The 21,522-nt window shown below is 37.3% G+C and overlaps 1 protein-coding gene across 1 annotated transcript in view; it reads left to right on the forward strand.

Annotated features, from left to right (window-relative positions):
• The window catches only part of CCDC178 (coiled-coil domain containing 178), a 415,790-nt gene that overhangs the window by 132,810 nt on the left and 261,458 nt on the right, over positions 1-21,522 (forward strand). The window contains exons 14-16 of the mRNA XM_061399651.1: positions 16,363-16,425; positions 17,804-17,965; positions 19,524-19,637. Coding sequence (XP_061255635.1) covers positions 16,363-16,425; positions 17,804-17,965; positions 19,524-19,637 — 339 coding nt within the window. The remainder of the gene's footprint in view (positions 1-16,362; positions 16,426-17,803; positions 17,966-19,523; positions 19,638-21,522) is intronic.

The following is a 21,522-nucleotide window of genomic DNA, read 5'->3' on the forward strand; positions in this document are numbered from 1 at the left end:
TTTCCTGATGCCATAAACTACAATTTGTAGGTTAAGTGCAAATTTGATTTGACTCCACTGTACTTGCTTTGCCAAGGCAAAGTGTCTCTCTAGCTAGATCAAGCAGAATTGAAGGAGTTGTTCATCAGATTCTTTATCACCCTGTGGTAGCTGAGAGACAACTAGACAGAAGTAACAGAATGAAATTACTCCATTCGGTAAATACTCCCTATTGTTAAACATGTCTGCTAATCTCTGAATTGAATATATATAGGACACTAAATTTCTGTGATGTATTTATGTGGTCAGAATGGTGGTAACTTAAAAGCAAATTTATAGCTAGTTCTTAGATAATTTGTATTTGTAGTAATTTATTTTTTATAATTTCTCCCTTTGTAATGAACCACTGTATTTCATTGACTAATTAAGGAAAGTCTATATAATCTTTTGAGTCAGGGCATCATGTTTTCCTTGCAGAAAATTTTGTGTATTTGTTGATCCTGGCCTGAAATTAGTCCTTAGTACATGTCTTCCAGAAATTAATTACAACCAAACCACCTCTGAGCTAGATTTGAAAAATAACCTTCTAGTGTCTTAGAAGTAGACTTTCTGAATTTTATTTTTCAAATGCATCATAAAATGCCCCAATAAGTTTTAGGCAACTTAGACTAGAAGCAACTCTGAACAATCAAAATATCTAGCAGTTTCTGGAATTTTCCAGCTGTTGTAAATGATTTGCCACAGTATTTCCATACATTCAATCCTAATAACTGGTCTATTCAGAAAAGACGTGATTAGCCAAGTCCTAGTACTCTCACCTGGAAAATTTCATGGATGGAGGAGCCTGGTAGGCTGCAGTCCATGGGGTCGTGAAGAGTCAGACACGACTGAGTGACTTCCCTTTCACTTTTCACTTTCATGCATTGGAGAAGGAAATGGCAACCCACTCCAGTGTGCTTGCCTGGAGAATCCCAGGGACAGGGGAATCTGGTGGGCTTCCATCTACGGGGTCGCACAGAGTCGGACACGACTGAAGCGACTTGGCAACAGCAAGATAAAATTAGCTAATAGTGATGGCAGATGAATCAATAAAAGGGAAAAGTGTGTTCAATTATGGTGTGACCAGAAAACCATCCAGTGTTATCTGGAGAATGTGATATTGTAAAAAATAAATCTTGAAAGCTCTCATCAGATGTTAAGAACTTCTTAACACTTCAGTAGAAGATTTCTTTGCAAGCTGCAGGAATTTGCAGGGCTTTTTGCTCAGACATATTGCAAGTTTGGTAGAAAAGTAAAATATAAAGCCACTCTGATTCCAGAATAAACTTATAGTGTTAGAACTAAGTGGAAACTTAGTAGAAAAGAAGGATGGCAGTAGAAAGCGTGACAGAGTTTTCTGCAAGCTTATTATATGCGGGTCTCTTTATACAAGTTAATTTAACGTTCATAATTCTGTGTGGTTGTTTTTAATATGCTCACTTTGGAGTTATTAATACACTTATTTTAGAGTGATTTGCCAAACTAGCATGGCTTTTAGGTAGCTGTGGTGACTTTGGGGACAAGATCTTCTGATGCTGGTCTTGGAGTAAACTAGTCAACCGGATACTAACTAAACATACACTCTGAACAACAAAGATTCAGTTAGGTTCAAAAATTCAAAATAACCATAGCAGGGATCATTTTTAAGACTTTGGGTTTTTTTAGGGTGGCATTAGGGTCACAGCAAAATTGAGTTGAATGACAGAGCATTTTAACTGCCCTAAAAATCTTGTATGCTCCTCCTCTTCATTCCTTTCCCAAAACCATGGCAACCACTGATCTTTTACTCCATACTTTCACCTTTTCCACATTGTCCTATAGTTGAGATCATGCAATAGGTAGCCTTTTCAGATTGATTTCTTTCATTTACTAATATGCATTTAAGGCTTCTCTGTGTGTTTTCATGACATACAGTAGCTCATTTCTTTTTAGCACTGAATAATATGCTACTATCTGGATGCCACAGTTTATCCATTCATCTATTGATAAGTATCTGAATTGCTTCCAAGTATTGGCAGCTATAAATAAAGTCACTATAAACATCCGTGTGCAGGTGTTTGTGTGGATCTGTGTTTCCAACTCCTTTGCATAAATACCAAGTAATGTGATTGCTGGATCTTACAATAAGAATATAGTTTTGTCTCAGACCAAAACGTCTTCCAGAGTGGTTGGATCATCTGTTTCTTCTGTGAATTTTGGAAGACTGTGCCTCTCAATGAATTGGTGATTATCTAGGTTATATAATTCTTAAGCAAATAAATGTACATGGGATTTGTAGTGATGTCTCTTTTTTCATTCTTTTCTTTTGCATATTTTGTATTTAATTTGCTGTTGTTTTTATAGATTTCTAAGGTGGAAACCTAGGTTTTTGATGTTAGATCTTTCTTATTTTCTGATATATGTATTCAGCGCTGTGAATTTCCTTCTTAAGTACTGCTTTTACTGCATATCACAAATTTCGGTAAATTATATCCCCATATTTATTTAGTTCAAAATATTTTAAAATCTTTTGTGCTTGATTCTTTGTGTATTATTTTAAAATGTGTTTCAGTTCAGTTCAGTTCAATTCAGTCACTCAGTTGTGTACGACTCTTTGCAACCCCATGAATCGCAGCACGCCAGGCCTCCCTGTCCATCACCAACTCCCAGAGTTCACTCAAACTCACATCCATCGAGTCGGTGATGCCATCCAGCCATCTCATCCTCTGTCGTCCCCTTCTCCTCCTGCCCCCAATCCCTCCCAGCATCAGAGTCTTTTCCAATGAGTCAACTCTTCGCATGAGGTGGCCAAAGTACTGGAGTTTCAACTTTAGCATCATTCCTTCCAAAGAACACTCAGGACCGATCTCCTTTAGAGTGGACTGGTTGGATCTCCTTGCAGTCCAAGGGACTCTCAAGAGTCTTCTCCAACACCACAGTTCAAAAGCATCAATTCTTTGGCACTCAGCTTTCTTCACAGTCCAACTCTCACATCCATACATGACCACAGGACAAACCATAGCCTTGACTAGACGACCTTTGTCTCTACATATTTTGGAATTTTCCGGTTATCTTTCTGTTATTGATTTCTAGTTTAATTCCATTGTGGTCTGATCACAGATATTGTATGATTCTGTTTCAAAAATTTAGATGTTTAAGGGTTATTTTTTCTTTTTTTAAATTGAAGTGTAATTGATTTACAATGTTGTGCTAGTTTCTTGTACAGTAATGTAATTCATATATATATATATATATATATATATATATATATATATATTCTTTTTCACATTACTTTTCCATTGTAGTTTAGCTCAGTTCAGTTCAGTTCAGTCGCTCAGTCATGTCCAACTCTTTGCGACCCCATGAATCGCAGCACGCCAGCCCTCCCTGTCCATCACCAACTCCCAGAGTTCACCCAAACTCATGTGCATCGAGTCGGTGATGCCATCCAGCCATCTCATCCTCTGTTGTCCCCTTCTCCTCCTGCCCCCAATCCCTCCCAGCATCAGAGTCTTTTCCAATGAGTCAACTCTTTGCATGAGGTGGCCAAAGTATTGGAGTTTCAGCCTCAGCATCTGTCTTTCCAATGAACATTCAGGACTGATCTCCTTTAGGATGGACTGGTTGGATATCCTTGCAATCCAAGGGACTCTCAAGAGTCTTCTCCAATACCACAGCTCAAAAGCATCAGTTCTTCGGCACTCAGCTTTCTTCACAGTCCAACTCTCACATCTATACATGACCACAGGAAAAACCATAGCCTTGACTAGACGAACCTTTGTTGGCAAAGTAATGTCTCTGCTTTTCAATATGCTATCTAGGTTGGTCATAACTTTCCTTCCAAGGAGTAAGCATCTTTCATGGCTGCAATCACCATCCGCAGTGATTTTGGAGCCCCAAAAATAAAGTCTGACACTGTTTCCACTGTTTCTCCATCTATTTGCCATGAAGTGATGGGACCGGTTGCCATGATCTTTGTTTTCTGGATGTTGAGTTTTAAGCCAACGTTTTCACTCTCCACTTTCACTTTCATCAACAGGCTTTTGAGTTCCTCTTCACTTTCTGCCATAAGGGTGGTGTCATCTGCATATCTGAGGTTATTGATATTTCTTCCGGCAATCTTGATTCCAGCTTGTGTAGTTTAGTAGAGGATACTAAATATAGTTCCCTGTGCTATACAGTACATTCTTTATCTATTTATATATGATAGTTTGTATCTGCTAACCCCAAACTCCTAATTTATTCCTCCCCACCCCCTTCCCCTTGGGTAATGATAATTTTTTTCTATGTCTGTGAGTCTGTTCTGTTTCATGAATAAGTTCATTTCTGTCATATTTTAGATTATACATATAAGTGATATCATATGGAATTTGTCTCTCTCTGTTTGACTTATTTCATTTAGTATTTAATTCGTACGTCCATCCATGTTTCTGCAAATAGCATTATGTCATTCTTTTTCATGGCCAAGTAGTGTTTTTTAAGTGTCACTTTTAATGCTATGTGAAAAAGACAATGTGTTATGTCCTTAGACTGTTCTAGGCCACAATAATATGGTCTATAACTTTATAGTTTAGAAGTTTGTTAGTTTCCTTGAGTTTTTTTCCTCCAATTATTTCAAGCAACCCGGAACTTTTTTTAGTGAAAAATCTTGGCTCTCGCTTCAACTATTTGTTCATTTCGGAATCAAAATTTATAGACCCTTTATTTGACTAAAGTAAAAGTCAGAACCTACTGAGCAAGTCCATTTCAATTAACAGAACAAAGCTTTAATAAGCCAAAATTTGATTTGTGCACTGTACAGCTTCTATCCCAGTTCCAGGTAAGACTGATGATATTTTTTTTTTTTTTGCAGTTCTTAAGTTTATTTTTATTGGAATATAGTTGCTTTACAATCTTGGGTTAATTTCTGCTGTACAGTGAAGTGGATCAGCTATATGTATAATACAACCCCTCTTTTTTGGATTTCCTTCCAATGTAGGTCATCACAGAGTATTGAGTAGAGGGTTCCCTGTGCTATACAGTAGCTTCTCATTAGTTATCTATATATGTCAATCCCAGTCTCCCACCACCCCTTCCCCCTTGGTATCCATACATTTGTTCTCTTTATCTGTGTCTCTGTTTCTGCTTTGCAAATAAATTCATCTGTATCATTTTTCTAGATTTCACATATATGCAATATTATAATATTTCTTTTTTCTCTTTCTGACTTCACACTGCATGACAGTCTCTTGGTCCATCCACATCTCTGCAGATGGCATCATTTAATTCCTTTTTATGGCTGAGTAATATTCCAGTGTGTGTGTGTGTGTGTGTGTGTGCAGATTTATCCATTCCTTCATTGATGGACATTTAGGTTGCTTCCACATCCAGGCTATTGTAAACAGTGCTTCAGTGAACATTGGCGTGCTTGTATCTTTTTGAGTTATGGTTTTCTCTGGGTATATGCCCAGGAGTGCATTTGTTGGGTCATATGGTAGCTCTGTTTTTAGTTTTACAAGAACCTCTGTACTGTTCTCCATAGTGACTGTACCAGTTTACATTCCCAGCAACATTGTAAGAGGGTCCCTTTTTTCCATACTTCTCTCCAGCGTTTATTGTTTGTAGATTTTTTGATGTTGGCTCTTCTGACTGTTGTGAGGTGCTACCTCATTGTAGTTTTGATTTGCATTTCTCTAATTTTTAATTAGTGATGTTGAGCATATTTTCATATGTTTGTTGGCCCTCTGTAAGTCTTTTTTTTGGAGAAATGTCTACAGTGGAAAAGAGACAGTCTCTTCAATAAGGGATTCTGGGAATACTGGACAGCTACATATGAAAGAATGATGTTAGAACACTCTAACACCATACATAAAAATAAACTCAAAGTGGAATAAAGACCTAAATATAAGGCCAGACACTATAAACCTCTTAGAAGAAAACATATTCAGAACACTCTTGGACATAAATTGCAGCAAGATCTTTTTGACTCACCTCTTGGAGTAATGAAAATAAAAATAAATGAGTGAGACCTAACTAAACTTAAAAGATTTTTCACAGCAGAGGTAGCCATAAACAAGATGAAAAGATAACCTTTAGATTTGGAGAAAATATTTGCAAATGAAGTAGCTGACAAGGGATTAATCTCCAAAATATGCAAACAGCTCATGACACTCAATATTAAAAAACAAGACAAACAAACCAATCAAAAAATGGACAGAAGACATGATGGTATTTATGAAATGATCATATAATGACTATTCTGATATTTTTTCATTTACATTATTGAGGGCTTATGTCTCTTATTGAAATCTAGAGGATATTACTTTTTACCATCTGCTACTGCCTCTATTGAATTATGAACTGATACTATGTCCTTGGCTTTTAACAAAGGCTGGTAAAAGTATGTTCAAAGTTGACCATTGGTACTTAGGTTTTTCATACTAGTGAGAAAGTGGTCAGACTGTTCAAAATGGTCAAAAATCAATGCACCTGGTTTACTTTAGATTTCAGAATTAAGAGAAAAATTTTCTTGATATAAATTTTATTCCTTCTCTTATTAATAATTCCCATGGATGGATGAGCCTGGTGGGCTGCAGTCCATGGGGCCGCTAAGAGTCGGACACAACTGAGTGACTTCACCTTCACTTTTCACTTTCCTGCGTTGAAGAAGGAAATGGCAACCCACTCCAGTGTTCTTGCCTGGAGAATCCCAACGACCTGGGAGCCTGGTGGGCTGCCGTCTATGGGGTCGCACAGAGTCGGACGTGACTTAAGTGACTTAGCAGTATTAATAATTAAGCATGCTCTAAAGTTTCATGTGTCCCTCTATTTTAAGTAACCTAGAAGCTCAGAGTCACTTGTGCTTTATTTTTTAAATTATTATTATTAATTTTTTTTTACTTTACAATATCATATTAGTTTTGCCATACATCAACATGCATCCGCCACAGGTGTACACGTGTTCCCCATCCTGAACCCTTCTCCCCCCTCCCCATACCATCCCTCTGGGTCATCCCAGTGCACCAGCCCCAAGCTTCCTGTATCCTGCATCGAACCTGGCGATTCGTTTCTTATATGACACTGTACATGTTTTAATGCCATTCTCCAAAATCATCCCACCCTCTCCCTCTCCCACAGAGTTGTGCTTTAAATTGATAGCATAGTCACTCTTTATCTCTCTCTGATCACTATTTTCATTCTTTTTCTTTTGTCCCATTGGATTTTAGTTTACTAAGATTCTTCTCTACTACGTTCAGAGGAGGAATACTTCAGCAAAGTTGAATGAAAGGAAGTCATTAATTGTTTTATTGGGGCCTCCAATTAGTGGTACCTGTTTACTGGGGTAAAGTGTTATGGTACAGATAAAACAGAAATAGAATGAAGGTATTTTAAGGCTTAAGTCCTTCAAAAGGCAACTAGGTGTTCCCTTAGTTAAGTACCAGTTTATTTTCCTGACACATGTATGTGGGAGTAGTAAATAGACCTGGAAGGTATGATAGAAATAAAGCATATTGATGGCACAAACATTTGAGAACAAAATTAAACTTTATTTGACTTGTTGCAAAAACTATATGAAAATATAACTTCCATTCCTAGTCTACTGGATTAGAGCTTTGTTTGCCAGAAAAGAGGTGATGAATTAACTCTTTCATATTTCCATTTAAATCTGTGAATTTTGTTTCTTTTTCTCTCTTTTCAAATGGATATGTGATTTTGTTGAAAGAGTATAGGTTTTGGAGTTAAATGTTTCATAATTTAAATTCCTGTTCTGCTAAGTATTTGTTTTGAAAATATTGAGAATATTGCTTAACCATATTGAGCCTAGGCTTTTCATCTCTTAAATGTGTATAACAATACTTACATTGTGCCTTGTGTGATAAAGGAATAATACTGAATATAAAATGTTTCGGAGCCTGACAGATGATATATTTTCAAAAATATTAGGGATAAACAACTTAAAAAATATTTCATAGAATAGGGCTACTTTTATTTTTTTAGGATAATAGTCTTCAATAACTGACTTGCACTTTAACTCAAGTCTGTCTCCTGATAAACATGTAGATTCTACATAACATATTGAAAGTAATCTATTTGTTGAATGCTTAATTTGAATATCTCCTTCAGTCTACTACTTTGTATGCATTATCTTCTACTCTGACAGTAATTTTGTGAAAAAAGAACATGTTATGCCAATTTTACATAAATCAAAACTAATATTTGATAAAGGCAAAGACATATCAGTATGCGACTCTCATAAGCTGCTGGAGTATCCAGCTCAGTATAAGTTAATAGAACCTTTCTGAAAAGTTAATTTATCAATAATAAGTAAAGAATTTAAAGTGTATTCATATCTATAATTCATTAACATTATTTATAAAAATAGGACTTAAAATCACCAGATAACAAAGATAAACAGAAGCTATATAGATGCAATTTAAAGGTGTTTTATGATTAATTATATAATAACTGCCAGAAAATATGTTACAGGGGGACAAGAATTATTGTCTATTTTGTACACTGCTGCATCCCTAGGTCTAACAGTACTTAGAACAAAGTAAGTACTCAGTAAATTTTTATGGAAAGCTTGAGTACATATTTAACATACAGTGGGAAAATTTAAATACACAGGTTTCTAGGTAATAGAATAATAGTTAAATATATGAGTACAAGGATAAATTGTGAGTTCATTTCATTTAGAATTTTTAAAAATTAATGAAAGTCCTCTTTTTTAAGTGGCTGAAAAAGAACTTATAAGGGTAATTTTAACCAAGATAGTATTCAATCCCTAGACCTAAAAACGAATGCACCAAAAAGTCAAAATGTGTATCTCTGGCTTTACGGTTTCATTTTAATTTTTTTAGTTTTAAAATATTTCTACAAAAAGCACATACACCTTCATAAAAAATGGTAGATGAAATAGTACTGTTGTGTTTACTTTTGGATAGAACCAGGTTGGGTGAGCTGCATCCTGGACTTGCTTTAGGGTCCTGACCACCTAAAACTGCCCTAGCAATTCACAGCCAGAGCTTCCCTGCACCACTAACTCATCCCAGCCCACCTGCAGAAATCCCAAATTTTGCTTTATGGTTTTAATTCTTAAAGTCTATTTCTCTCTCTTCGTGTCTCATACCTTATGTAATGAATTCTACAACCTTCCTTAGTGCCCCTTTTGTCACTGGAAATAAAAGGGATGAAACATCCGTGATTATGAGCTTAGATCTATTTATGTTTAGTTTCTCCTTCCATTTTCTCTTTAAACATGGGTCTCTGGACTTCAGCTGTCCTTTCTGCTCATGCAGGAGTCGCTTCCATTAGAATAGCTCTCTGCTGCCACCTGCTGGTTTCTGGCTGCTAAAGCCGGGCAGCAAGTCAACCACCGGGATGGTTTCAGCGTAGGCTCTTCCGAGCCTCGGAGATGCTGTCACTCGCTTTCCCTCAGCTTCTTTCAAACTCTTCAAAGCTATCTTTTTAGTACATTTTTATTCCTTTTCTCCAAAACCATATTTGAGTAGTTGTGACAGAGACCTTATAGCCACGAAGTGTAGATTATTTATTGTCTAGCCCTTTACAGGGAAAGCTTACAGACCCTGGTCTGAAGCATGTAGGAAGAGCAGATTCAGGGGATATTCACAGCCCGTAGGGATGCGGGAACGTACCCACATGATAGTTGTGGAAGAAGCTGTTCTCCTGCAAAGCAGGGTAAGGCATTATAGAAGAGGGCGGCTGTGTTCAGTAGGTGGCCCAGAAGCAGAGAACTTTGGTGTAGGTTGACTGGAAAGTGAACAGAGTTTCTGGGTGGAGAACCTGGCTGAGGGCTGGAGGTTCCTCGCAGACCAGCCGACATCAGTTGTGCATGACGAAGGGGAAATTAGTCAGAACCAAAACAAGGCTGGGAATCCCCTTTGCTTGTAAGCCCCTCTGAGCCCTCTACTGATAAAGCCTCACTTTACTCCAGCTGGCAGAAGAAAACTGTTCACTGTTCATGCACAAGACCCAGCTCCAGTATCTCAAATCAGAGTTAAGAGTGCAATGAGAGCTAAGAGACAGTAATTAGGAAACTGGCACAAATATACAGTCCACACACACACATCTCTGATTTGGTTGGTTGCCACATGCTTGAGTTATAACACATTGCATTTGTTATCACTTTTAAATTCCCTTTAATCGTATAATGTCCCTTACACTTCTGTTTAGTTTGTCTCTCATTACACAGACATTTTTTAAGGAGTCAAGGCCAGTTACTTTGCAGAATTTCTCTCAGTGTGGATTGATCTTTGTGTTTACTCATGATTAGATTCAGAGAAAACACTTGTGGCAGGAATATTACATAAGTTATAATATTGTATCAATAAGACATATTACAAAACACACGGTGTAAGTTTGTCTCATAACCAGTGACAGTTGTTGTTGTGGTTCAGTCCCTAAGTCATGTCCAACTCTTTGCCACCCCATGGACTGTACAGCATGCAGTCCTCCCCTGGCCTTCACTGTCTCCCAGAGTTTGCTTAGATTCATGCCCATTGAGTCGGTCATGAAATCTAACCATCTCATCCTCTGCCGCCCTCTCCTCTTTTTGCCTTCAATCTTTCCCATCTTCAGAGTGTTTTCCAGTGAGTCAGTTCTCCACATCAGGTGGCCAAAGTGATAATAGTGATAGTAAGTTTGATCATTTGGTTAAAGTTGTGGTTTATCCATCCTCCTGCTATAATTAACAAGTACTCAACTGAGTGATCATCTTCCCTAGTAGCTCAGATGGTAAAGAATCCGCCTACAGTGTGGGAGACCTGGGTTCAATCCCTGGGTTAGGAAGACCCCCTGGAGAAAGGATAGGGTACCCACTTCAGTATTCTGGCCTGGAGAATCCCATAGATTCTCCATAGAATCCCAGTCCATGGGGTGCCAAAGAGTTGAACACAACTAAGCGGACTTTCACTTTTACTTTCAACTGAGTGATATTGTAAGAATATGGAACTGTTTCCAAAAAGTTCACCCAGCGGACTTAGCATTCATTGATAATTCTTGGTTGAATTACAGGTGTGAAATGATGATGCTTCTGGGCTTTCATTCCCTTTACTGTACTTTGGCAGTTTGAAAAACCGAAAAGCCTGGCCTGGGTTGGGCTGCAGAGTGCATTCCTGAGAAAGGCAGTCTGCTTTCAGTGCTTATCCAGTTACTTATCTTCTTGCCTTCCCTACCACCTCACCCATTTCCCTGCATCTCGGGGAAAACATCCTGTAGGCTTTGTTTCATTCTTTCTCCTCAAGATGCTGTTTATGAGTGAGAATCTGTGTGATAGCTGGATGAATCCCAAGTTTCTCATTATATAGAAAGACATTTTAAAAACATATTTTTAAATGTGGAAAGCCCTGAAATTTTACAATTCATATCCCAGCCTAGGGACTAGTTTTTGTTGTTGTTGTTATTTGTTAATGCATTTGTTCAATAAATTGTTCATTCAATAGAGATTATGTGCCAGACAGAGGACTGAAAGCTGAGAAGAAGAGGTGGCTTATTTCAGAGTGCTGTGTAGTAGCCCAGCCTGCAATGTCAAGCAGCTCGGCATTGATACTTGTTGAGTCTTAGTCATGTGGCAACTGCCATGACATTTGTGACCTTAGTTTTCTCATCTTTGAATCGTAGGCTTGGCATGCTGCATTCCATGGGGTTACTAAGAGTCAGACATGACTGGGTGACTGAACAACAACAGTTGTAGCTAAGTCACTAAATGGATATGATGACTCATATACACTTGTGTGTTGCACGAACACATACACACACGACACACAGGCAGCCCTCACTTTCCGCAGCCTCAAGTTAACTGAAACTTGTGCATCTCTGATCATTTTACAAGGTCCCTACATGGATCGATAGGGGTGCCTAGATGACACCACCTTTATGGCAGAAAGTGAAGAGGAACTCAAAAGCCTCTTGATGAAAGTGAAAGTGGAGAGTGAAAAAGTTGGCTTAAAGCTCAACATTCAGAAAACGAAGATCATGACATCCGGTCCCACCACTTCATGGGAAATAGATGGGGAAACAGTGGAAACAGTGTCAGACTTTATTTTTGGGGGCTCCAAAATCACTACAGATGGTGACTACAGCCATGAAATTAAAAGACGCTTACTCCTTGGAAGGAAAGTTACGACCAACCTAGATAGCATATTCAAAAGCAGAGACATTACTTTGCCAACAAAGGTTCGTCTAGTCAAGGCTATGGTTTTTCCTGTGGTCATGTATGGATGTGAGAGTTGGACTGTGCAGAAGGCTGAGCGCCGAAGAATTGATGCTTTTGAACTGTGGTGTTGGAGAAGACTCTTGAGAGTCCCTTGGACTGCAAGGAGATCCAACCAGTCCATTCTGAGGGAGATCAGCCCTGGGATTTCTTTGGAAAGACTGATGCTGAAGCTGAAACTCCAGTACTTTGGCCACCTCATGCGAAGAGTTGACTCATTGGAAAAGACTCTGATGCTGGGAGGGATTGGGGGCAGGAGGAGAAGGGGACAACAGAGGATGAGATGGCTGGATGGCATCACTGACTCGATGGACGTGAGTCTCAGTGAACTCTGGGAGTTGGTGACGGACAGGGAGGCCTGGCGTGCTGCGATTCATGGGGTCGCAAAGAGTCGGACATATAAAATATTCTAGGAAATTCCCTGGGATACAGCATATTCTCAAAAAAATGGTACTTAGGTGATTAAATCTGGGAATCTTTTTACAACTACTGTAGCTCATTGTCATTGTCCAGTCTCTCTTTTTGAATGTTTTCAATGATAAGCAATCAGTATTTTGCTAAGAACACTACACTCTGGTTCTTATGTTAAGCCTACAGTAATTCATACCCATTTTAGCCTGCTACTGTTTTTTTTTTTTTTTTTTTGCAGTGACATAATCCATGCTGCAGAATTTAAAAAGAAGCATCTCCCTAGTGTTCATAACCTTCTAAGCAGACTCTGTTTTAGAGCCAGGTGTCATGTCACTGGAGCCTTCCCAGCTGGCAGTAATGGTAAAGAATCCGCCTGCAATACAGGAGATGTAAGAGACATGGGTTCAATCCCTGGGTCGGGAAGATCCCCTAGAGGAAGGCATGGCAACCCATTCCAGTATTCTTGCCTGGAGAATCCCATGTACAAGGGAGCCTGGTGAGCTACCGTCCACCAGGTCACAAAGAGGTGGACAGGAAGCAACCTAGCTTGCACGCGCACATGGCCTCACTGGCAGATTGGTGTGTCTATAACACAGAGTCTCATTCGATTCCTCTGTCTGTGGAACAGGTGGCTGAGTTACAGAGTCCAGCAGTCCAATTGCTTAGAAAGCCTAATGGAAAAGTAGACTTCGCAAAGGAAGAGACAGGGCAGTCAGAAGGCTCTGCACTAAATATTTCAGTCACATTGAAGGATCCTACGTATCCAGGTGTCACTGAGATCCTAAGGCAATGAAATAAAGTCCCTGGGCTCTCTATGTGGATTAGCATCCTGCTTCCCATGTGTGCTAGATTTTTGCATTCTGGTAATTTATATAATCTGTCCCAATTTTCTCATTTGCAAAAGGGGACAATACTAGCGATTTCATGGATTTCGTTGTGAGGTTAAAACAAACTCTACATAGTAGGCAGGTAATAATACTTTGCCTATAAGTCTTAGTAGCACTAACGATAGCTTTATCATTGAGGGGACTCATGACAGAAGCTTCATGGACGTAACTGCCCAGATTCTACTTCAGAAATCAGTTGTCACTTTGCTTGAGGTCATTCCCCTTCCAGGTGCAGCAAAGCTGGGGGCCTGTTCTTGCTCCAGGACACCCCATGGTGTTGACCAAGCTTCTTGTTGGGGATGCTTTGTATTAAGAGCTCAGCCTATGTTTTTGCTTAATCCTGCATCATCTCCCATCTTCTTTCTATTTTTCCCATCATGCCCCCTCTCCAGTCCAACAGGAGTTGATTCCAAGTACACGCCTTGATAAGAATTCTGCACTCAAAACCCCACCACCTCAGAGTCAGCTTTACAGGGAATGCTTCTTGTGACAACAGGAAGGGATGACAAATAGGTCCCCTCACTCAGATGTTGCACTGTGGCCTGTGTGCACCTCTGACCCTCAGAGCTCACCTTAATGTCAGTCTTAGGCTAATTCTCAGGTTCTTGAAGGTCATAGTAACTTGGTAGCTCTCCTAGGAACTGGTCAACTTCCCAGCATTTGGCCAGTGCCCGGATGGACAGAGTATGTTTTCAGGAAGGGGATAGTACCGAGGGAAGGGCTTGAACATCTGGCTGGAAACATGCCCTGTGGCCGGTGGAAGTTGAAATTGGCAGCCCAGTCAGTAACAAGGACTGGGTTGGCCAAAAAATCCATTCAGCCATTTCCATACCATCGTCCAGAAAAATCCGAATGACTGTTTTGGCCAACCCAGTAGTTTCCCTTCTGGTGACCTGTCATTTGACCTTGCTCTGAGTCATGGAGGTTTGGGGGCATGGTAGAAAGCAGAGCTTAAAGAGTTCCCTGAGAGGCGAGAGTGAAGCTCCAGATGTTGTCTTGCAGGAAGTGCATGTTGATCCACTGGTAATAGGTTGGGTTGGTTTTGTATAGAAATACAGGTTTCAAAATTTCATGGGACTCTTCCCTTCTTTTCAAAGAAATGCAATTGTTTTACTCTTGCATCTTCAGACTTCTAGCCTATTTTATTATAATGTCTCATATACTGGCTTCTCAGGTGGCAGAGTGGTAAAGAATTTGCCTGCCAGTGCAGGAGAGGCAGGAGACTCCTTGAGTTCAGTCCCTGAGTCGGGAAGATCCCCTGGAGAAGGAAATGCAACCCACTCCAGCATTCTTGCCTGGGAAATCCAGTGGACAGAGGAGCCTGGCGAGCTACAGTCCATGGGGTCACAGAGCATTGTACACGAGGAACTGAGCACACATACTGCCTACAGTTTTTATTGGCCTTATTTATGCAAATTCTTTTTGCATGATGTTAATTTATGTAAGTTCAGGAACTTGAATTCACTTAAACAATAGAGTTCTCTCTTTACTGACAATTAAAAAAAAAACTTAAAAGGATGAATGAATCTTAAGGAAACACTAATTAATCCCCATTGCAGCCCAAGTAACCTTCCTAAAACACACACCTTGTTTAACATTCTTCACTAATTTTCTTATTGTGCCTTAAAGATTCTACATAAACTGATAGTTTATCTCTTCAGCTTCATGCCGTACCATTTTGCAATTTATCTCCTTGATAAACACACACACACACATTTTTCAGTTACTATTTTGAAATACAGTATATTTTTTCTAGTCTATAGAGTCATTTGTAATTTTGTTCCCTTAATACTAAATGTTTAACTAGTTGATAAAACTGTTATCTGTTATATTAGAAGAGGCAACTAATTTCTTTTAAATTATCAAAATACATCATTGAATAAATTGGCTTTAGATATAGGTATATCCTTGGGTGAAGTAATATATTAAAGGTATTGCCTTCTTTATCTCCTCTTTTCTTCTTTGGAGTTATCTTGCTTTACTTTAGAAGAGTGTAATTTTGATGGGTTGCTATACTAAGGAAATGGGTTGTAGGAGAGACTTATTGACTTGTTTCTTAAGAATGTCTGTGTAGACTCTGTGATATGGTAGGGGTTCAGTAATGAAGGAGGAATTTTAGAGAACTTCAACAGTTCTTCTTTACAAAGCCGTACATCTTTTTTTAATATAGAGGACAGCTTAAATCCAGGACAACTCCTCCCTCAAATAAGGTGTTCCAAGTGGTAATTCTAAACACAGAAGGAAATTTTTGAGTTATTTCTAAATCTGGTTGTGTGATAATATAAAGTACAACTATAAAGACATTAAGACTCTCTATCCAAGTATCAAATAGAAAATTTTTTCCACATGTTTTTTGTCCACCATCTTTCAAGGAATGATTTTTTAAAATAAGAAACAGCCAAAGAGAAAATTTTTTCTAGCCACGTGGAGAATTTGATCATGTTTTGTAAAGTCTAAACTTGAATTCATCTGTCCCACTTTCAAAATGGAATGTGTTCATTCTGGAAAATAGTGAAAGAAGATTGATATTTTTTAAAAGAGTAATTGAAGACTATCTAGTTTTTCCTTTTTGATTTTCTTACTTTGATATTTTAGTTCAAGTTTATAACATACAATTAATTGAACAGATATTCTGTATTCTATTTCCTGGTATTGTATCACTTACTAATTGTGCTTCAGATAACATCAGGATTTTATTTATTTATCTTTTAATTATAATACTCAGTGTGTAGTGAACAGTTAGTCTTCATTTTAACCTAAGTAAAATGTATTTTGTGTTAGCAGTTGTCTTAAAATGTTTTCTGACTTTTCATACATAAAACCTCCTTTCGTTTTAAAAAAATTGATAATGTACAGGGCAGAGAAGACTTCCTGAAGAAACTCACTCGAGGTGAAGTGGCTAATGGAATGATGATTCAGGTAAACCCAATTGGTTTCAATATTTTATTCTTTTAATTTGCAGTTTACTTAGCATTTTAAATTTGCCTGTAATGAGGCATCTTTTCACTACTTGGTTTGCAAGCCAGCAGTTTTCTGTCCTTAGTTGATGACAGTTGCCCTCTGTGTACGACTAGCAGCGTCTGATCATGCGTAAAGAAACTGACCTCTCGTATACATATCTCATTTTGTGGCTTAATGGGAATTTCTGCCAGTCTGGTAAAAGGGCAGTGTCTCTTTAGTTTGCCTTGTGATGATGTTATGTTTTCTTTAGTCTTAGTGTCTTTCAGCTGAATTCTTTTATTTAAGACTGAAAAAAAAATATGCTATGATATTTCTACATAAAGATTTTGAAACTAAAATATTATAGCTAGCAGGGCTTCCCTGGTGGCTCAGATGGTAAAGAATCTGCCTGCAATGTGGGAGATCTGGGTTGGGAAGACCCCATGGAGAAGGGAACAGCTACCCACTCCAGTATTCTTGCCTGGAGAAAGCCATGGACAGAAGAGCCTGGCAGGCTGGAGGCCATGAGTTCACAGAGTTGGACAGGACTGGATGACTTTGACTTCCACTGTTTAGCTATAAACATTAGCTATAAACACTGCATAGCTATTTCTTTACTTTTTAAAATCTTTGTCTACCACCTGCATATCTTTTGGATCCCAGATGAGGTGTTCTGAACCCTGGCATGTTTCTAGATTGCCTCCCCTTCAGAAATACATAAGTATTTGAAACCATTACTATAAAAAGAGTAAAATCAACACATAAAACAGTCCAAAACAGGTTATTAAAAAAATATTTGAGATTATCTGTACTTCTGTTCTTCTCTGAAGCGAACACAAATTTTGTAATTTTTTTCTGTTGGCAAATTTGATATTTTCAAACATATAAAAGCAATGTCTCTCAAATTCTGTATGTTTGAAAGTGCCAAATTGTCTCATTTTTTTCTCACTGTTTATAAGCCCAATAATACAGTAATATTCCAGATCTTTTTGCTTAATAGTTTATGAATTTATTTTTATTGGTTTTATTTAGTCTTAGACTGCAGGACTTACATATATTACAAAATTTGTCATTAAAGTGTTCTCTAACTTTATTATCCTCCAATACATAAGAATATTTTATTTCTATTGTCTATTAAGTTTTTTCTCATTTTTATAATAATGCCTTTAAATATGCTGTATTTTAATAATATCTTTAAATATACACTCTGTAAATATACTATATTTCTACCTATTGCTTTTTTATGGTGGCATTTATTGTTTTGATTTTTAAATATTACTACCCAGCACAGGATAAAGTCTCAATAAATGTTTAGGTAATTAATAACAATGAATTATTTAATAATCTTTGCTGGCAGAAAAAACTCTTTTCCCTTCAAGAAGAACAGACACTTGAGAAGCAGGACCTTATGAGAAAGAAAGCAATCTATTCCCTAGCACTGGCAGAAATGGAGAAACCACTGCTTAAACTAGAAGAAGAAGCTGAAAAAATCAAAACTTGCCACCAAGAACATGCTGACGTAAGCATTTATCATTAATCCAGAAACTAATTTGCAGGAATATTTAGGTCGCTAAATCATTTATGCAATTTACAGTATCATTTGGAAAATTAGGATTTCATATCGGAAGAAGTAAAAGCATGGACAAAATAAGCAACTATTCTAGGACCACACAAGTGGTCTACAGTGGAATTACATAGCAAAACAGTATTAATGCTATTTCCTGGAACCCTTTACTTAGAATATACCTAGGAAAAGCAAATTCCAAATGAATGAGTGGTGATTTTTCTGGTATGATTACCCACTGTAGGGAATTTAATTCAAAGTCTTCACTGCTTGTTAGTAAAATTCCAAAGCTGTGCTTGTTCAAATATGAAAGATAATGCGTCCTGACATTTTCATGGTACATTTGTGATGTGTATAGATGAAGTGAAGACAGCTGGGATAAAAAATAAGCAAATGTTGATAAAATATTTTCAGAACAACAAGTTTATGGCAGTAACTGATATTACTAGCCCTTCCCAAAAAAAGATTTAATAGAAAAAATATGTATACATCATATCATTAGTCTTTTGAAGAAGTAGAAGGTGTGGTAAGAGTTATACATTCTTGTCCTCAGCTGAAGGGAGAACACGCATATATTCGTTTGGGGCATTTTGGCAACAGAATTGTCTTTTATTTGCAAATGATGATGTGACTTTGTATTTGTAGACTGTACTACTTTTCAGAATTTCATTTATTAAAAACTTTGTGATTTTCAGTTTCCTTATTATGAAATTTTATTTTGATCTTCAAAGCATCTCTCTAAAATAAGCAAGAGAGAATTTAGCTGTAACATAGAATGAGAAAACTTGAGCCTACCTGCATGAAGCAACTTGTACAAGGGCATAAACCATGGAAACAACAAATTCTGAGTGTACATCTCAACTTAGGACTTCCAGTGCTTATCCCAGTGCTCCTGTAATGAATATATAACCAGTATTAAGAACCACTGAGATAAATTATTTTAACAATGGCTCCTCCTTACACTAATGATAGGAGTTTATTAGTTACATCAAAGCCTTGGTGTAATCATCTGAGAATAATAATGAATACCAGAAAAGATTAATGACTTTTATTCTTTTATTTTATACTAGCCACTGTTTTCTACTTTCTTGTAGTTCAGTAATCAATTTGGTTTATTATTCTTTAGCGGTGTATAAATTATGAACACTATTAATTTAGCATAAATTCTTGGAAGAATAAGTTTTCACACACTATAATGAGTACTGAAAATTTGGAGTTTTAATTTTGATTAAAATGTTTAAATATTGTCAGGAAAATTTATTATTTCGATGTGAGTTTATTAGTTATTACTTAGCTAAAATTGATTAGCATTTTATTTTCTTTGGTTATTCAAGTTGATATTAGGATTATGGATATCATAGTATGTTTTTGTAATTCATGTGTGGTCATCCTTTCCTTTTACACCAAAATATATGTTGTTGTTATTAAAATAGTCGCTTGGGAACTATCAATCCTAAACCCAGACAATTGGACTATTAATATTGCACATCTTAATTTCTAAATTGTCCTATAGTTGCTAGATGAAGTACTTGAGAAGAGAGGAGAAGTTAAAAGAAATGTAGAAAAAACTAAGAAAAAATTGCAAAGAAAGGGGAAGAAGACCCAGGATGCAATAATAAAAACTGAGGTAAGAAATTTAATGTCAAAAATTTATTTTGAATTTGCAGCCTCTTCATGTAAATGAAAACTATTCCAGCAAATTTAATTTTAGATGAGTGTCTGTCATTTATAATTGGTTGCAGTAAATTGATTTTGCATCCATGTGTGCACACAGGGGTGCCCACGTGTACCTACACACACACACACACAGACACAGAGTCTCTGTGTCTTCATTTTCTTTCTTACAGTGTCTTTCCCACTGGGCTAGTGTATCTTCCCATTACCTTTCCTAAATTCCTAGAGGGATTTGTAGTGTCTTAGACAGTACCATGTTTCTGAAGATGAGACCAGTGTACAGACTAAAGCATTTGTTAATATCTGACATGTTACCCTCAAGCTGGTATGTAGGCTGCGTGAACCAACTGGCTGTATATCGGAGGGCTTTAACATACCATTTAAAGCATTGTCTTTAACTTTCCATTCTCTGAATATATTTTAAAGGTAGCACCAATAGCTACTACTAGTCAGACAAGACTTAGAGACTGAACAACAACCACCACCACCAAGAGGATTTGTCAGTGAACAGCATATGGGCCATGAGGTAGAGGTGCGATTGTGTTTAAATAAAGCTAAACCTAGGGCCACAAAAGAAATATTTTTAAACATTACCAAGGTAAACAATATGTATAATAATAATAACATGTTAATGTTTTACATTTTTAAGAAATATTTTACATGATTATAAGTGCTCAGACCTATTAACTAATTTCATCTTCATGATAATTCTATGAAGAGTGTGCTATTATTATCTCCATTCTGTGGTTGAAGAATCTGATGCACAGTTTTTTAATTAACTTGCTCAGTTTCACACACCTTCTTAATGATGGTGTTGAGATTCATTATATCTGGCACTAGAATCTATTTATGCTCTTAACTATTACATTATACTGGTCAAATCATACAGGTTACTTTTTGACCCTAATAAAGTAAAATCATAACTCAATACCAACATTATAACAAAAAATGATATGTAGACCACTGGAAATATTTTTTAATCACGTTTTCATTATTTACTTCTGTGTTAAGAATATTTAGAAATACAATTTACATTTTACTTACAAGTGACTGATGATAAAGTATAAGGCAAAATTTATGAGATGGGCCAATGTTACAATTTGGTATTACCAATAAAGTATTTTGGTAAAAACAACTGAAAGTATTTGGCATACCTACTAAAGGCAAAGAGAACATATTATGAGAAGAATTATAAGAGGCATAATTATATACAAAATTGCATAACAATTTATCTTAAAATCTTGATGAATTGTATAATTTATCTATAAAAGACAAAAAAGCATCACTACGAACAAAGCTAGTGGAGATGCTGGAATTCCAGTTGAGCTATTCCAAATCCTGAAAGATTATGCTGTGAAAGAGCTGCACTCAATATGCCAGCAAATTTGGAAAACTCAGCAGTGGCCAGAGGACTGGAAAAGGTCAGTTTTCATTCCAATCCCAAAGAAAGGCAATGCCAAAGAATGCTCAAACTACTGCACAATTGCACTCACCTCACATGCTAGTAAAGTAATGCTCAAAATTCTCCAAGCCAGGCTTCAGCAATATGTGAACCATGAACTTCCTGATGTTCAAGCTGGTTTTAGAAAAGGCAGAGGAACCAGAGATCAAATTGCCAACACCCGCTGGATCATGGAAAAAGCAAGAGAGTTCCAGAAAAACATCTATTTCTGCTTTATTGACTATGCCAAAGCCTTTGACTGTGTGGATCACAATAAACTGTGGAAAATTCTGAAAGAGATGGGAATACCAGACCACCTGACCTGCCTCTTGAGAAATTTGTATGCAGGTCAGGAAGCAACAGTTAGAACTGGACATGGAACAACGACTGGTTCCAA

The sequence above is a fragment of the Bos javanicus genome, chromosome 24, assembly GCF_032452875.1.
Source record: "Bos javanicus breed banteng chromosome 24, ARS-OSU_banteng_1.0, whole genome shotgun sequence".
In the NCBI taxonomy this organism is placed as follows: Eukaryota; Metazoa; Chordata; class Mammalia; order Artiodactyla; family Bovidae; genus Bos; species Bos javanicus.